At 43.0% G+C, this 13,206-nt stretch overlaps 1 protein-coding gene across 1 annotated transcript; it reads left to right on the top strand.

The window, feature by feature from the left end:
* Window positions 1-452: 452 nt before the first annotated feature.
* LOC123780029 (olfactory receptor 10H1) lies at window positions 453-1,448 on the top strand. Its single transcript, XM_045778790.2, has one exon. It carries the CDS (start codon window positions 501-503, stop codon window positions 1,446-1,448), a length of 948 nt encoding a protein of 315 aa, XP_045634746.1. The 5' UTR covers window positions 453-500.
* Window positions 1,449-13,206: the final 11,758 nt, after the last annotated feature.

Below are 13,206 nucleotides of genomic sequence, written 5' to 3'. Positions count from 1 at the left end.
TAAAAACCACCAGTTATTGTACTGACAAAAGATGTGTTTATTTGGTAATAAAAGAGAATCACAATCCAGCACAAACAAGCTGCCGAAAAACCAAAGGCAGGCTTGGTGGAACGAAGGAGAAGTAGACTTTTTAAGGAGAAAAGGGGTAAGTCAGGAAGGCTGTTATAAAAAGTCCATTAGAAAAAACTGAATTCAAAGTATATTGGCTTCTCACTGGGAGAACTTTAATGGGCCGGGAGTAGTATCCATGCCCAAGGTCAAGTCCACCTCTTCCTGTCTGGTTGTCAGGTTTGTAATCCACCAGGAGGGGCAGGGTGTGAGAGTTCTCCCTGCTGAAACCTCCCAGTGCATTTTAGTGAGGTTTCCCTCTACTAATTTTCGCAAATGTCAGCTGTCACTGATCAGGGGCAGCCTCCTGAGCAGGTCCAAGTATGGTGAAAGCCATTCTCCATCCAGTGGCTGACCTCTCTCTGTCACACTTCACCCCAGGCACAGCCTTCATGCAGAGAGGCAATTTCTCAGTGGTGACTGAATTCATCCTCGTGGGCTTCTCCACCTTCCCCCACCTTCAGCTGATGTTCTTCCTGCTGTTCCTGCTCATGTACCTGTTCACGCTGCTGGGGAACTTGATCATCATGGCTACTGTCTGGAGCGAGCGTGGCCTGCACACGCCCATGTACCTCTTCCTGTGCACCCTGTCCATCTCCGAGATCCTCTACACCTTGGTCATCATCCCACGCTTGCTGGCCGACCTGCTCTCCATCCGCCACGCCATCACCTTTGCGGCTTGTGCCAGCCAGATGTTCTTCTCCTTCACATTTGGCTTCACCCACTCCTTCCTGCTCACCGTCATGGGCTATGACCGCTACGTGGCCATCTGCCACCCCTTGCACTACAACGTGCTCATGAGCCCCCGTGGCTGCACCTGCCTGGTGGCCTGGTCTTGGGTTGGTGGCTCGGTCATGGGGCTGGTGGTGACCATGGCTGTTTTCCATCTCACCTTCTGTGGACCCAATGAGGTCCACCATTTTGCTTGCCACATGCCACCACTGTTGAAGCTGGCCTGTGGAACTGATGTACCAATAGTGGCCCTGGGTGTGGGCCTGGTATGCATCAGCGCCCTGCTGGGCTGCTTTCTCCTCATCTTCCTCTCTTATGCCTTCATCGTGACTGCCATCTTGAAAATCCCCTCTGCTGAGGGCCGGCACAAAGCCTTCTCCACCTGTGCATCCCATCTCACTGTGGTGGTCGTGCACTATGGCTTTGCTTCTGTCATCTATTTCAAGCCCAAGGCTCCCCAGTCTCTGGAAAGAGACACCCTGATGGGCATCACCTACACAATCCTCACGCCCTTCCTCAGCCCCATCATCTTCAGTCTTAGGAACAAGGAGCTGAAGACCGCCATAAAGAAGACCTTCTTCAGCAAAGTCTACCCAGAAAAAATATAATGATCTGGGAAGAATTACTTGGAAACAACTAAATTGTATTACCAGATGTTACCATTAGAAATGGCATCCTGTAAACATGTAATAACCTATATTTATCTGATGCTTTAAGGTTTACAAGGACCCTTGAAGGCAACATCCAAATATACACACAATGGTTAATCAACATTAAGAGTGTATTAAGATGTATAAGATGATGACACACAGGGAAAATCAGATTTCATGATTCTTACCTGCCGCAGGACATTTTATCAGGCAACATCAAACCTAGGATCTGTTCTTCTCCTACCAGAAGCTGGGGTGGTCTAATTACTCCCATGACCATTAATCTATATTATGAAGAGAAATGGAAGATGTCAGGTCCCCACCTTTTACTAGGCAGCAATGGGTACCTACAACATGGATTTTGCAAGGCTACAAAAGACTGAGCCAGATAATAACAGAGGAGAGCAAAGCACCCAAAATTTCGGCATTGCACATATCTGTGCAACAGCAGTTAGGAATAGTAAATAGAGCAGACTCACAGAAAAAATAAAGGAAATCTCTGCATTTCAAGTGCACATCTTGAGCAGCTGCAGAGAGACAGAGAAGTCTCCGCAATCAGTTCAAGGAAAAATCCCACCATGAGAAATCACCTATTGTGTTAGAGAGTGATGTGGCACACAGGCTGGTGGGGAGCTCTTTGTTGAGATACAATGAGTACAGAGTCCAGGATAAAAGCATATCTCATGATCAGACAGGCTTAACACTTCCCTGTGGGCATGAGGGGGGATTTAAGGTTGACCATACTACATAGTATGTATAATTTGTCAAAAATATATATATTTAAGAGAATGACAAATACTGTATAATATCACTTATATGGAAAACCTAAAAAAACTCGTAAAAACAGAGTAAAATTGTTGGTTACCAGGGACTGAGGGGGAATTGGGGAGATGTTTAAGGGTACAAATTTGCACCCAGTAGATAAATAAGTCCTGGAGGTCCCACCCACAGCATAGTGATTATGGACAATACTGTATCAGTAACATAAAAGTTGCTAAGAGACTAGACCTTAGCTGTTCTCACCACAAAAATGAAATGATCATTATGTGACATGATTGAGGTATTAGCTAATGTTAGAGTAGTAATCATATTGCAATATATAAATGTATCAAATCAACACATAGTACACCTTAAACTTACACAATGTTATGTGTCCATTATATCTCAATAAAAAAAGGTTTCCTTGAGGCACCTGGCTGGCTCAGTTGGTAGAGCATGTGACTCTTGATTTGATTGACTCTCTCTTTTTTTTTTAAACGATTTTATTTATTTATTTGACAGAGAGAGAGAGATAGCCAGCGAGAGAGGGAACACAAGCAGGGGGAGTGGGAGAGGAAGAAGCAGACTCCCAGCGTAGGAGCCAGACGTGGGGCTCAATCCCAGAATACCGGGATCATGCCCTGAGCCAAAGGCAGATACTTAACGACTGAGCCACCCAGGCGCCCCGATTTGATTGACTTTTTTTTAAAAAAGATTTTATTTATTTATTCGACAGAGATGGAGACAGCCAGCGAGAGAGGGAACACAAGCAGGGGGAGTGGGAGAGGAAGAAGCAGGCTCACAGCGGAGGATCCTGATGTGGGGCTCGATCCCAGAACGCTGGGATCACACCCTGAGCCAAAGGTAGATGCTTAACCGCTGTGCCACCCGGGTGCCCCAAGATTTGATTGACTCTTGACTTGATTTCGGGGTTGTGAGTTCCAGCGCTATGGGTGTAGAGATTACTCATAAAGAAAATTAAAAAAAAAAAAGTTTTCCATATATACAATGGACTATTACTCAGCCACCAAAAAGAACGATTTCACAACATTTGCAGCAACATGGACGGGACTGGAGGAGATAATGCTAAGCGAAATAAGTCAAGCAGAGAAAGACAACTATCATATGGTTTCACTCATTTATGGAACATAAGAAGTAGGAAGATCGGAAGGAGAAGAAAAGGAAGAATGAAGGAGGGATAAACAGAAGGGGGAATGAACCATGAGAGACTATGGACTCTGGGAAACAAACTGAGGGCTTGAGAGGGGCAGGGGATGGGGGAATGGGATAGGACAGTGATGGGTATTAAGGAGGGCACGTATTGCATGGTGCACTGGGTGTTACATGCAAGTAATGAATCATGGAACTTTACATCAAAAACTAGGGATGTACTGTATGGTGACTAACATAATATAATAAAAAATTATTATTAAAAAATAGTTTTCCTTAAATTGTTTTTAAATATGAATTTTTGAATTTTTTAAAATGTTTTATTTATTTATTTATTTATTTATTTATTTATTTATTTATTTATTTGACAGAGAGAGAGAGAGCCAGAGAGAGGGGGAACACAAGCAGGGGGAGCGGGAGAGGAAGAAGCAGGCTCCCAGTGGAGCAGGGAGCCCGATGTGGGGCTTGACCCCAGGACCCTGGGATCACGACCTGGACAGAAGGCAGACATTCACGACTGAGCCACCCAGGCACCCTGAATTTATGAATTTTTTTAAAAATAACAATTTATCATAATACTTAATGGACACCAGTTTATGGTGATATTGTTGTACACAACACCACATGTAATTAAAATGCACATGCAATAAATTAGTCAAACTAGCCAAAGCTAAAAAAAGAAAATATGTTTATTCATATTTAAGTTGAATAGTAAACTACTCATCATTTGTCCCAAAGTTGAATTCAGTGTTTCTCTATAACTTAAGCAACAAAAATATCCCATGTCATCACAAAGTGAGAGGATGTAGGAGACAACTTCAAAGTGGGAAACCCAGACCATTCTCCTTTGCAGAATGTACACTGCACTGCATATTTACTGTTAATTTTCATGTACGTTATCTCATTATAGCCTCACAAAGAGGGATCAGGGCAGATAAATTCACATCCACTCCATTTGACAGAGGGGAAACTCAGGGTCAAAATGGTTGCATGACTCATGCAACATTATGCAACATAGTAAGGCCAAGTTTCTGTTGTAGGTCTTTTGTGAATTCCAGTCCTGGCCACCCAACACTTCACACACCATCTTCCTACAGTAGGTTTTGTGGGTCGCCTGTCCATGGAGGACTAGTCTATTCTCAAACCAAATACTCCAGAACCCTGAGAGGCTTTTATCTATTTTTTATTTTTTATTTTTATTTTTTGAGAGAGATAGAGTACAAATGGGGGGAGGGGTAGAGGGAAAGGGAGAGAAAGGATCCCAATTAGGCTCCATGCTCAGGACAGAGCCCAATGCGGAGCTTGATCCCACGACCCCGAGATTGCAATCTGAGTGGAAACCAGATCAGACGCTCAGCCAACTGAGCTACCGGGTGCCCCTCCTGAGAGCCTTTTAAATCACAGGTGGGCAATTGCAACCCACCATGCACTGGAGCAAGAATTTTCAGGACATTGGTGGACTATTTCTACAGATTTGGGACTACTTCATTATTTTATAATAAGTTTGGTCTTTCAGTGAATTCCTTTCACGCTGAGCCAAGATGCGCCCCTTTCCCAGCAGCAAAGCCAATATGGACAAGAATACAAGCTAGCCTCTTCATTTTCTTCATTAAAGGCCAGCTGGCCTCAGATCCTACTGGTATCTAATTAGAAAGAGAACCTGGAAGGTGGTTGGGTACCCATAGTGAGTCAGGCCCCCAGTGTCTTCTGATAACTTACTGTTATCCCTTAGGCTATCAGCTTTCCAAGATCAGGAAGTCTGTCCATCTTGCTCACCATTGCACAGCACCAACATGATATTTGGAAGATATAATTGATTAATAAATATTTCTTGGGTGGACCAATGTATTCCCTACAATACTGAACAAACCAGAATGCTGGCTTATAATATTTACTGTGAGAAACCTCATTGCCCTCCAAAGCACTGGCAGATGGTGTGGTGGGAGCTGTGTTTGAGGTCACACTGAACTGGGTTTGAACTTGCTTCTCATTTTCCCATCAAATTAGATTGACCTCTTACAGATATATCGCACATCTGTGTAAATAAAAGTATATTCAGAGCAGTGACATTTATGGTCGGAAAACATAACATTAGACATATTCGTTAGTATAGGATTGTTAAACAAACGTTGGTTCATTCATACTTGGAACACAAAGCAGGCATTAAAGCCATTTGATCCTTGGAATTCATCAGTGTCTTTTCTCCCCGGGGGGTCCTATCCAGTATCAGGGTTTTATGTACACTCTGCACACAGGTGACCCCAAATTCTTATCTTCATCCCTATCCAACAGCCTACACAGTATCTCCACATGAATATCTAGTAGGTATGTCAAACTTAATGTGTCCAAAACCTAACTCATGGAAGTTCTCATTGCCGTTATCATTCTCTCTCTCTGTCTGTCTCTGTCTCTCTCTTTCTCATACACAATTCTTCCACAGTCTTTCTTATCTCAGAAAACAGCAACTCAATCTCAATTCCCCAAAAAAATTTTTGCTCAAAAATCATAAAGCCCTTCTCTAACCATACCACACAAAATAGAAACACCCTGGCCATGTCCTATGTCTCTTGATCTATGTTACTTGCCTGACACATGCTTAGTACCATCAGGCATATATCTGCTTATTGGATATTGTCTGTCTCTGCCCACCAGAATGTTGTTTGAGGTAGTCAGGGACTCTTGACCCATTTTGCAAACTGCTCTGTGCCTACACAGCATATGGTAAGTTCTCAAATATTTGTTGAATAAATCAATTTAGAAGAATGTTGGAAAGGTAACTGTGAGGTACAATTTTTGTCTATCCAAGCAGATGGACAAAAAAATTTTCAAGTTTGCTAACACTGTTGCAGTGGAGTGGCTCTCATACATTGCTGTTTTGTGCTTGGGCAGCTCACTTCCCCTCTCTAAGCCTACCCTGAAAGAATGCACAGTACCTACCTTCTAAGACACTTTTAAGACTGAAGTAAGGCAATGATTGTGAAGGGCTAAGCATGGTGCCTGGCACAAGGATATCCACAGTAGTTAGGATGACCTTGTAATTTCAGGTTTTGTTTGATGAGCTTGAGATCAGAGAGAGAGGTGTGAGTTGAGGCAATGACCAATTGGAGCCATCAACTTTGATGTATTCGTCTTGGTTATCAGTGCTGCAGAAGGAATAGGACTTCAGTGGAGAGGATTGGGGTCCAGCATTGGGAGAAGTGTGGCTCCATCTAAGCTTCCTGACCTAGCCCTCTTCTCCCAGAATCCTCTTCTCCTAGAATATTCTCTTTTCTGTGGCTCCTAGCCTCTATGAATGGTCCTCATGACTCATCACCATAGCGACAGCTAATGGCACTAGAGATAGGTGAAACCTAGCTCTCTCAAGAGATAAAAAGATGCTCTGAATTGCAGACAGGACTGTGCAGTGGTTAAGTGATGAAGCAAAGTGGCGTTGGTTAAATTACATCCCATCTCTTGCCCTCAGTTTCCTATCATTAAAATGGGTTTAATAATAATGTAGTCATCCCTTAGGATAGTTCTGAGAATTAAATAACATCATCTACGTAGGGTGATTGACAATGACTGGCATGCAACTGCACTCAAATAATGCCAACTTTTTAAGATCTGTTCAATAATTATTTGCAGCCTTCTATGTTTCAAGTCCTCTGCTAGTTTTGGGAGTACAGAGATGGGTCCATCACTATTCCCTGTCTTTGAAGAGTTTCTAGGTGCTTGATGGAATGACACACAGAGAAATATCAGGGCTCTCACCAAGATATGCACCAAGCACTAAGGGCCACCAAAAGGGGCATGACCTTCACCAGTTCTCCTCAGAGGACACTTGGAAGTTTCTGGAGAATTTTTGGTTGTTACAGCTGAAGGAGCGGGAGAAATTCTATAATATCTAATAGGTGAAGGCCAGGGATGCTGTTCAACATCCTAAAATGCACAGAACAGACCCTACCACAAAGAATGAGCCCCAAATGTCAGTAGTGCCAGTGATGACAAACCTTGTGGTATTTATTCAACAGTTATTGAGCACCTACTGTGTGCCAGGCACTTTTTAAGATGCTACTAGGGATACAATGTTAAACTGATTAGACATGACCCCTGATTTCAGTGCTTGTACATGAGAGAGAAGGATGTGGATATTAAACAAATAATCAACCTAGTGAATATGATAAACTGTGATAAATGCTATGAGGAAAAAGAAAGAAGTTGCCGTGATAGGAGTTGCTTATAAGGGGAAGGTAACTTAGTATGGGGAAATCAGGAAAGGCTTTCCTGAGGAGGTGGCATTTAAGGTCAGACCTAAGGATGTGTAAGAGAAGGGGGAGGGCGTTCCGGGTAGAAACAACAGTCTGTACAAAGTTCCTGAGGTCCGAGCATGCTTGGTTTACTATAGAACAGCTGAGGAGCTAGTGGGGCCGGAGAGCAGGGGAGGGCTGGGGGATAGAATTGAAGATGATGTAGTGATTACTAGAGTTTGTACTGCATCTCAAGAGTATATAAATAGACTGGTGATTTTTCAGGTTTTCCCTTTAGGAAGATCCCTCTGGCCACTGGACAGAGATAGACGGTGGGGGGGGGGGATAAGGGAGAGGAGGAGGAAAACACCCTTGAGGAAGGAGCTGGCAAGGGCAAGGGGGTCAAGGTCAACATGGGAGGAGAACAGAACTAGAGAGGTGAAGGCAGTAAATTGCATCTCTCAAGCTGGTCTTTGCCTCCAGCAATTAGCATTGAAACACTCCAATTAGTGCAGGGAGGGAAGGGTCCCCTAAAGTCTGGAGATCTCCCCAACAACAGCCCTTCTCTGTGCTCCAGACCTTTTAATCACCTCTCTGGGCTCTGGGTCTGCCTTGGGGATACCAAAGAATGTGGCACAAAGGGGACCATTAGCAAGGAATGGCAAACAGTTGGGAATGGAGGGGGGAGGGGAACTTCAGAAAGTGGGAGCTGAATACTGGAGGGGAGGTGGGACCCTTGGGCATGGGGATGGGGTCCTGGCCAACACTAGTGAGCAGAGCTGGGGGGCTGTCTTCTCTGTGATGTCAAAGATCATCACCTAAGATCCTGTTGTGTTTACATTGACTTTCTGGCATATATTCCTATTCCTATTTTCTGTCACCAGATAAGTTAATAATGGCTTCTATTTTTTGGTCTTTTTCAGGAAAAATAAATGCAAGGGTACTGGGGGGGCAAGGATGGGGGAGTTTAGCAGGGCAGGGACTAGGCTCAGGCAAGTGAGGCATTCACATTGACCACCAAATTTAAGGGGCTACCAAAAAAATTCAGTGATCAAGATAAATCATATTTAATGCAGTATTTTAAAAGTAAAAATTATTCCAAAAAATATATGATGAACAGCACAACATTTTAAGTAAAGATGGGATGCAACGCTGTGCTTTCATAGCCCTGCCTCAAACATCGTCCTGACCCAGCCCTTGGAGTTTAGAATACGTCACTTATAGAAAAACATACATTCACTAAGTTCAATTTTTTTGGGTGTTTTAAATTTTCAAAACAACTCTAAAACAACTTTCAAAACAATACTAAAGAAAGCAAAGGACTAAATACATGGTTTATTTAAATTTCAGAATGCGTTGAGATTGGTCAATCACACTAGAATAAGTTGATTTTCTGATGACCACAGGGAAACACACTGACACTCCTTGGATATAATCCAGAAGCCTTTTATGACATCAGCTCTTTCAAATTCACAGTCTCTTACCCACTTCCCAGGTCAACCAGTATATTTGAAGATATCTTTGGGTCTGTGACCAGACAAGCTCTGGGTACACCCCAAGACTTGTGCTGGCCACTTAGACATACCTCGTACATGACAACTCTAAGAGGGGCAGCTCTTACCATCTGGGACTCTTTCTCATTTTGTAAGGGAAGCAAAGGATGTTGCCAAATATTGCTAATTAAATACCTCGAATCTTCTCAATACAACCCAGGAACCTGGCTTCAAAACGGGTCAGAGATTTTTTTCTCCCCTCGTAGAAAATTTATTTATTTATTTATGGAATTCAATTCAATTTATTATTTATTAATTTTATTATTATGTTCAATTAGCCAGCATATAGCACATCATTAGTTTTTGATGTAGTGTTCAACAATTCATTAGTTACATACAACACCCAGTGCTCATCACCGCACGTGCCCTCCTAATACCCATCACTCGGTTACTCCATCCCCCCACCCTCTCCCTTCTGTAACCCTCAGTTTGGTTCCTGGAGTTTTTTTAGAGCAGAAATTTGGTGTTTGAACATGACAATATTTTCTATATTAATACATCTATTACTCAAAACCCAAACTAGAAATTCTACGGCCAGTTCTGTTGAGCTTACAACATGTCTCTCCCATCCTCTCACACTGGGTGTTTCTTCTTAACCCTCCCCCACCCCCCAAGAACAGCATATCTCCAGTTCTGCCTCATTTCATCAGTGCTTGCTAAAATTGGTCCCTTCTTTCCAATCCAGGTCTTCATCCCTTCTTGGAACACACTGGCTTCCTCTCCTTGTAACCCTGATAAACATATGCTTCTGATCCCCAGTTCCAACTTAAAGAATTCTAGTTTTTCCACTTCAGGGGCAAGACCTTTATTTTATTTTATTTTTTTATAATAGTAATTTTTTATTATGTTATGTTATTCACCACACAGTACATCATTAGTTTCTGATGTAAAGTTCGATGATTCATTAGTTGCGTATAACACCCAGTGCACCAAGCAATACGTGCCCTCCTTACTACCCATCACCAGCCTATCCCATCCCCCCCCCCGAAACCCTCAGTTTGTTTCCCAGAGTCCATAGACTCTCATGGTTCATTCCCCCTTCTGTCAGGGGCAAGACCTTTAATTAATGGATTTAATCTCTTATATCTCTGCTTCCTCATCTTCAAAATGGAACTAATAATATGATCTTCCTTGTGAAGTAAGAGAACTGATGTGTGTTAAATCATTTAAGACTGCACCTATCATTAGTCATCTGGGAAAATAAAATCAAAACCACAATAAGATACCACCAGAATGGTTATGATCAAAAAGTTAGATATGTTAGTGTTGGCAAGGATGTGGAGAAACTGGGACCCTCACACACTGCTGGTGGGGATGTTAAACGATGCAGCCACTTTGGAAAACATTCTAGCAGTTTCTCAAGTGATTTAACATAGAGTTACCATATGATCCCTCAATTCCACTCCTAGCTATATACCCCCCCACAATGAAAATGTATGTCCACACAGAAACTTGAACATGAATGTTTGTTGCAGCATTACTCCTTATAGCCAAAAGTCAGAAACAGCCCAATATCTATCAACAGGTGAATGTATAAACAAAGTGCAGTCTATCAAACAATGGGATTTCATTCAGCCATAAAAAGGAATGAAACACTGATTCATGCTATCATGTGGGTAAACCTTGAAAACATACTAAGTGAAAGAAGCCATGCACAAACAGATCAATATTGTATGACCTCCATTTAAAAAAAAAATGTCCAGAACAGTCAAATCTATAAAGACTGTGGATTAGTAGGTTTTTAAGCCTGGGAGGAAGGGAGGAAAGAGGGATGACAGATAAATGGTACAAGGTTTTATTTGAAGGTGATGAAAATGTTCTAAATTGACTGTGGTGATGATTACACATACCTTTAAGCGGGTGAATTATATGGTATGTGAAGTATATTTCCATAGAGCTGTTTTTTAAAAGACCACACCTAGCTGATGATAAATGCACCCCCCCAAAATGGGAAAAAATGGAAGCTGTTATCAGCATAACTATTAATAAGGAAAGAAGGAAGATAGGAAGGAAAGAAGGAAGGAAAAAGAGAGGGAGGGAGGGAAAGAAAGAAAAGGAAGGAAGGAAGGAAGGAAGGAAGGAAGGAAGGAAGGAAGGAAGGAAGGAAGGGAGGGAGGGAGGAAGGAAGGAAATTACTTTTGTTTCCAACTCAAATTTCTGGCTTTGTCTTTGAGCTAAAGATTTTATAAGTCCGGGGTTTGGGACAGCAGCCTCAGCACCCGAGAGCTTGTTAGAAACACAGATTCTAGAGCTCTTTCCCAGACCTGTTGAATCAGACACTTTGGAGTGAGGCCCAGCAGTCTGTGACCTAACCACCCCTCCAAGTGACTGTGATGTGTCCCCGATTTGGAGACCCATTACCCCAGAGGACTCACTGGGCTGACCCCATACTGCATCCCTGTACCTTGCTGGCTTTGTGACCCTGAGCAAGTCCGAATCTCACTGTGCCCATTTCCTCATTTATTTTTTTATTTTTTAAAGATTTTATTTATTTGACAGAGAGAGACACAGTGAGAGAGGGAACACAAGCAGGGGGAGTGAGAAAGGGAGAAGCAGGCTTCCCACTGAGCAGGGAGCCCCATGTGGGGCTCGATCCCAGGACCCTGGGATCATGACCTGAGCTGAAGGCAGACACTTAACGACTGAGCCACCTAGGCGCCCCCCATTTCCTCACTTAAAAACAAAGTGCATAAATGAGTGAAACCATATGATAATTGTCTTTCTCTGCTTGACTTATTTCACTTAGCATAATCTCCTCCAGTCCCATCAGTGTTGCTGCAAATGTTGGGTAATCGTTCTTTCTGATGGCTGAGTAACCCCAAGGGGCTGTCTGACTCTGCCTGAGCACCTCCCTTGAAGTAGGACCCAACCTGTGGATGCTTCCCCCCAATATATCTGACTCCACAACACATGAAAGAGAAATGGATATTTATTGAGGATTTCAAGGGAGTGAGGGAAGGGGAATTTACATCAGGCACTTGATGGTAACTTCATAAACCTTATAAAATGTCCATTTACGTGCCTGTTCTTTCCTCAAACTTCTTCACCAGTCACTGGGCCCATCACTTCCTTTATGTCCCAGTCAACTACCAGCAACTGTTTTTTTCTCCTGTCCCAGTTCTTTCCCTCAGCCCAGTCCCCACTTCCTTAGTCCTCTCCCACATCTTTGCCCCATCTGTCCACACATCTCTTTTCTCTCAAGGAGAAATTCAAATCACCTCTTTTTCTTTCTGTAATTTGTATCTTCAGACTGTTATTCACCTCAGCCAACAAAGGCGACACAAAGGAGGAGACAACTTTCTACCAAAAATGTAAAGAACTAAAAATGAACAATCATTTTCTTCATCAAAAATGCTTTCTTTTCCTCAACATGGTATTCAGAATGAGAGCAATGTTGTGTCTGAAGCAGAGGACACAATGCTGGGTACACAGCAGGTGCCCAATCACAGTGTATGTATTTAGGCAGAGCAAGCATCCTTCATTCACACATTTGTAATAAACCATGTACATAGGTTTCCCAACACATTGATGTGGGCATGACCCCCCACCCCCTGCCACCCTCGGGCACAGCAACCAAGAGGAAGTTGACATACATTGGGAGGCTGTGACTCCAGTGAATACAGGAGGAATGAGGTCACTGAGACTGGGGGAAAGGAGAGAAAACAAACATTTAGAATTTAGAGTACTTGCCAAGAAGGCAGGTGGGGGAATTCACAACCAATAATCATCACCAGGGGCGCCTGGGTGGCTCAGTCAGTTAAGCATCTGCTTTTGGCTCGGATCATGATCTCAGGGTCCTGGGATCCAGCCCTGCATCGGGCTACCTGCTCAGAGGGAAGTCTGCTTCTCCCTCTGCCTCTGCCCCTTCCCCGCTCATGAATTCTTTCTCTCAAATAAATAAGATCTTAAAAAAAGATCATCACCACTGAAGCAGAATCATTCCCATTTTATAGATGGAAGCCTGAGGTGACTCTACCCAACACATCCTCTGCCACAAAAGAAGCCACT

Source organism: Ursus americanus, chromosome 14 (assembly GCF_024610735.1).
Source record: "Ursus americanus isolate L20-20 chromosome 14, mUrsAme1.1.p, whole genome shotgun sequence".
NCBI lineage: Eukaryota > Metazoa > Chordata > Mammalia > Carnivora > Ursidae > Ursus > Ursus americanus.
The sequence above is the reverse complement of the archived record's forward strand: the minus strand, read 5'-3'. Positions and strand labels throughout refer to the sequence as shown.

Coding starts and splice junctions, on each gene's coding strand:
- LOC123780029 (XM_045778790.2), top strand. CDS start 501: ATGCAGAGAGGCAATTTCTCAGTGGTGACTGAATTCATCCTCGTGGGC.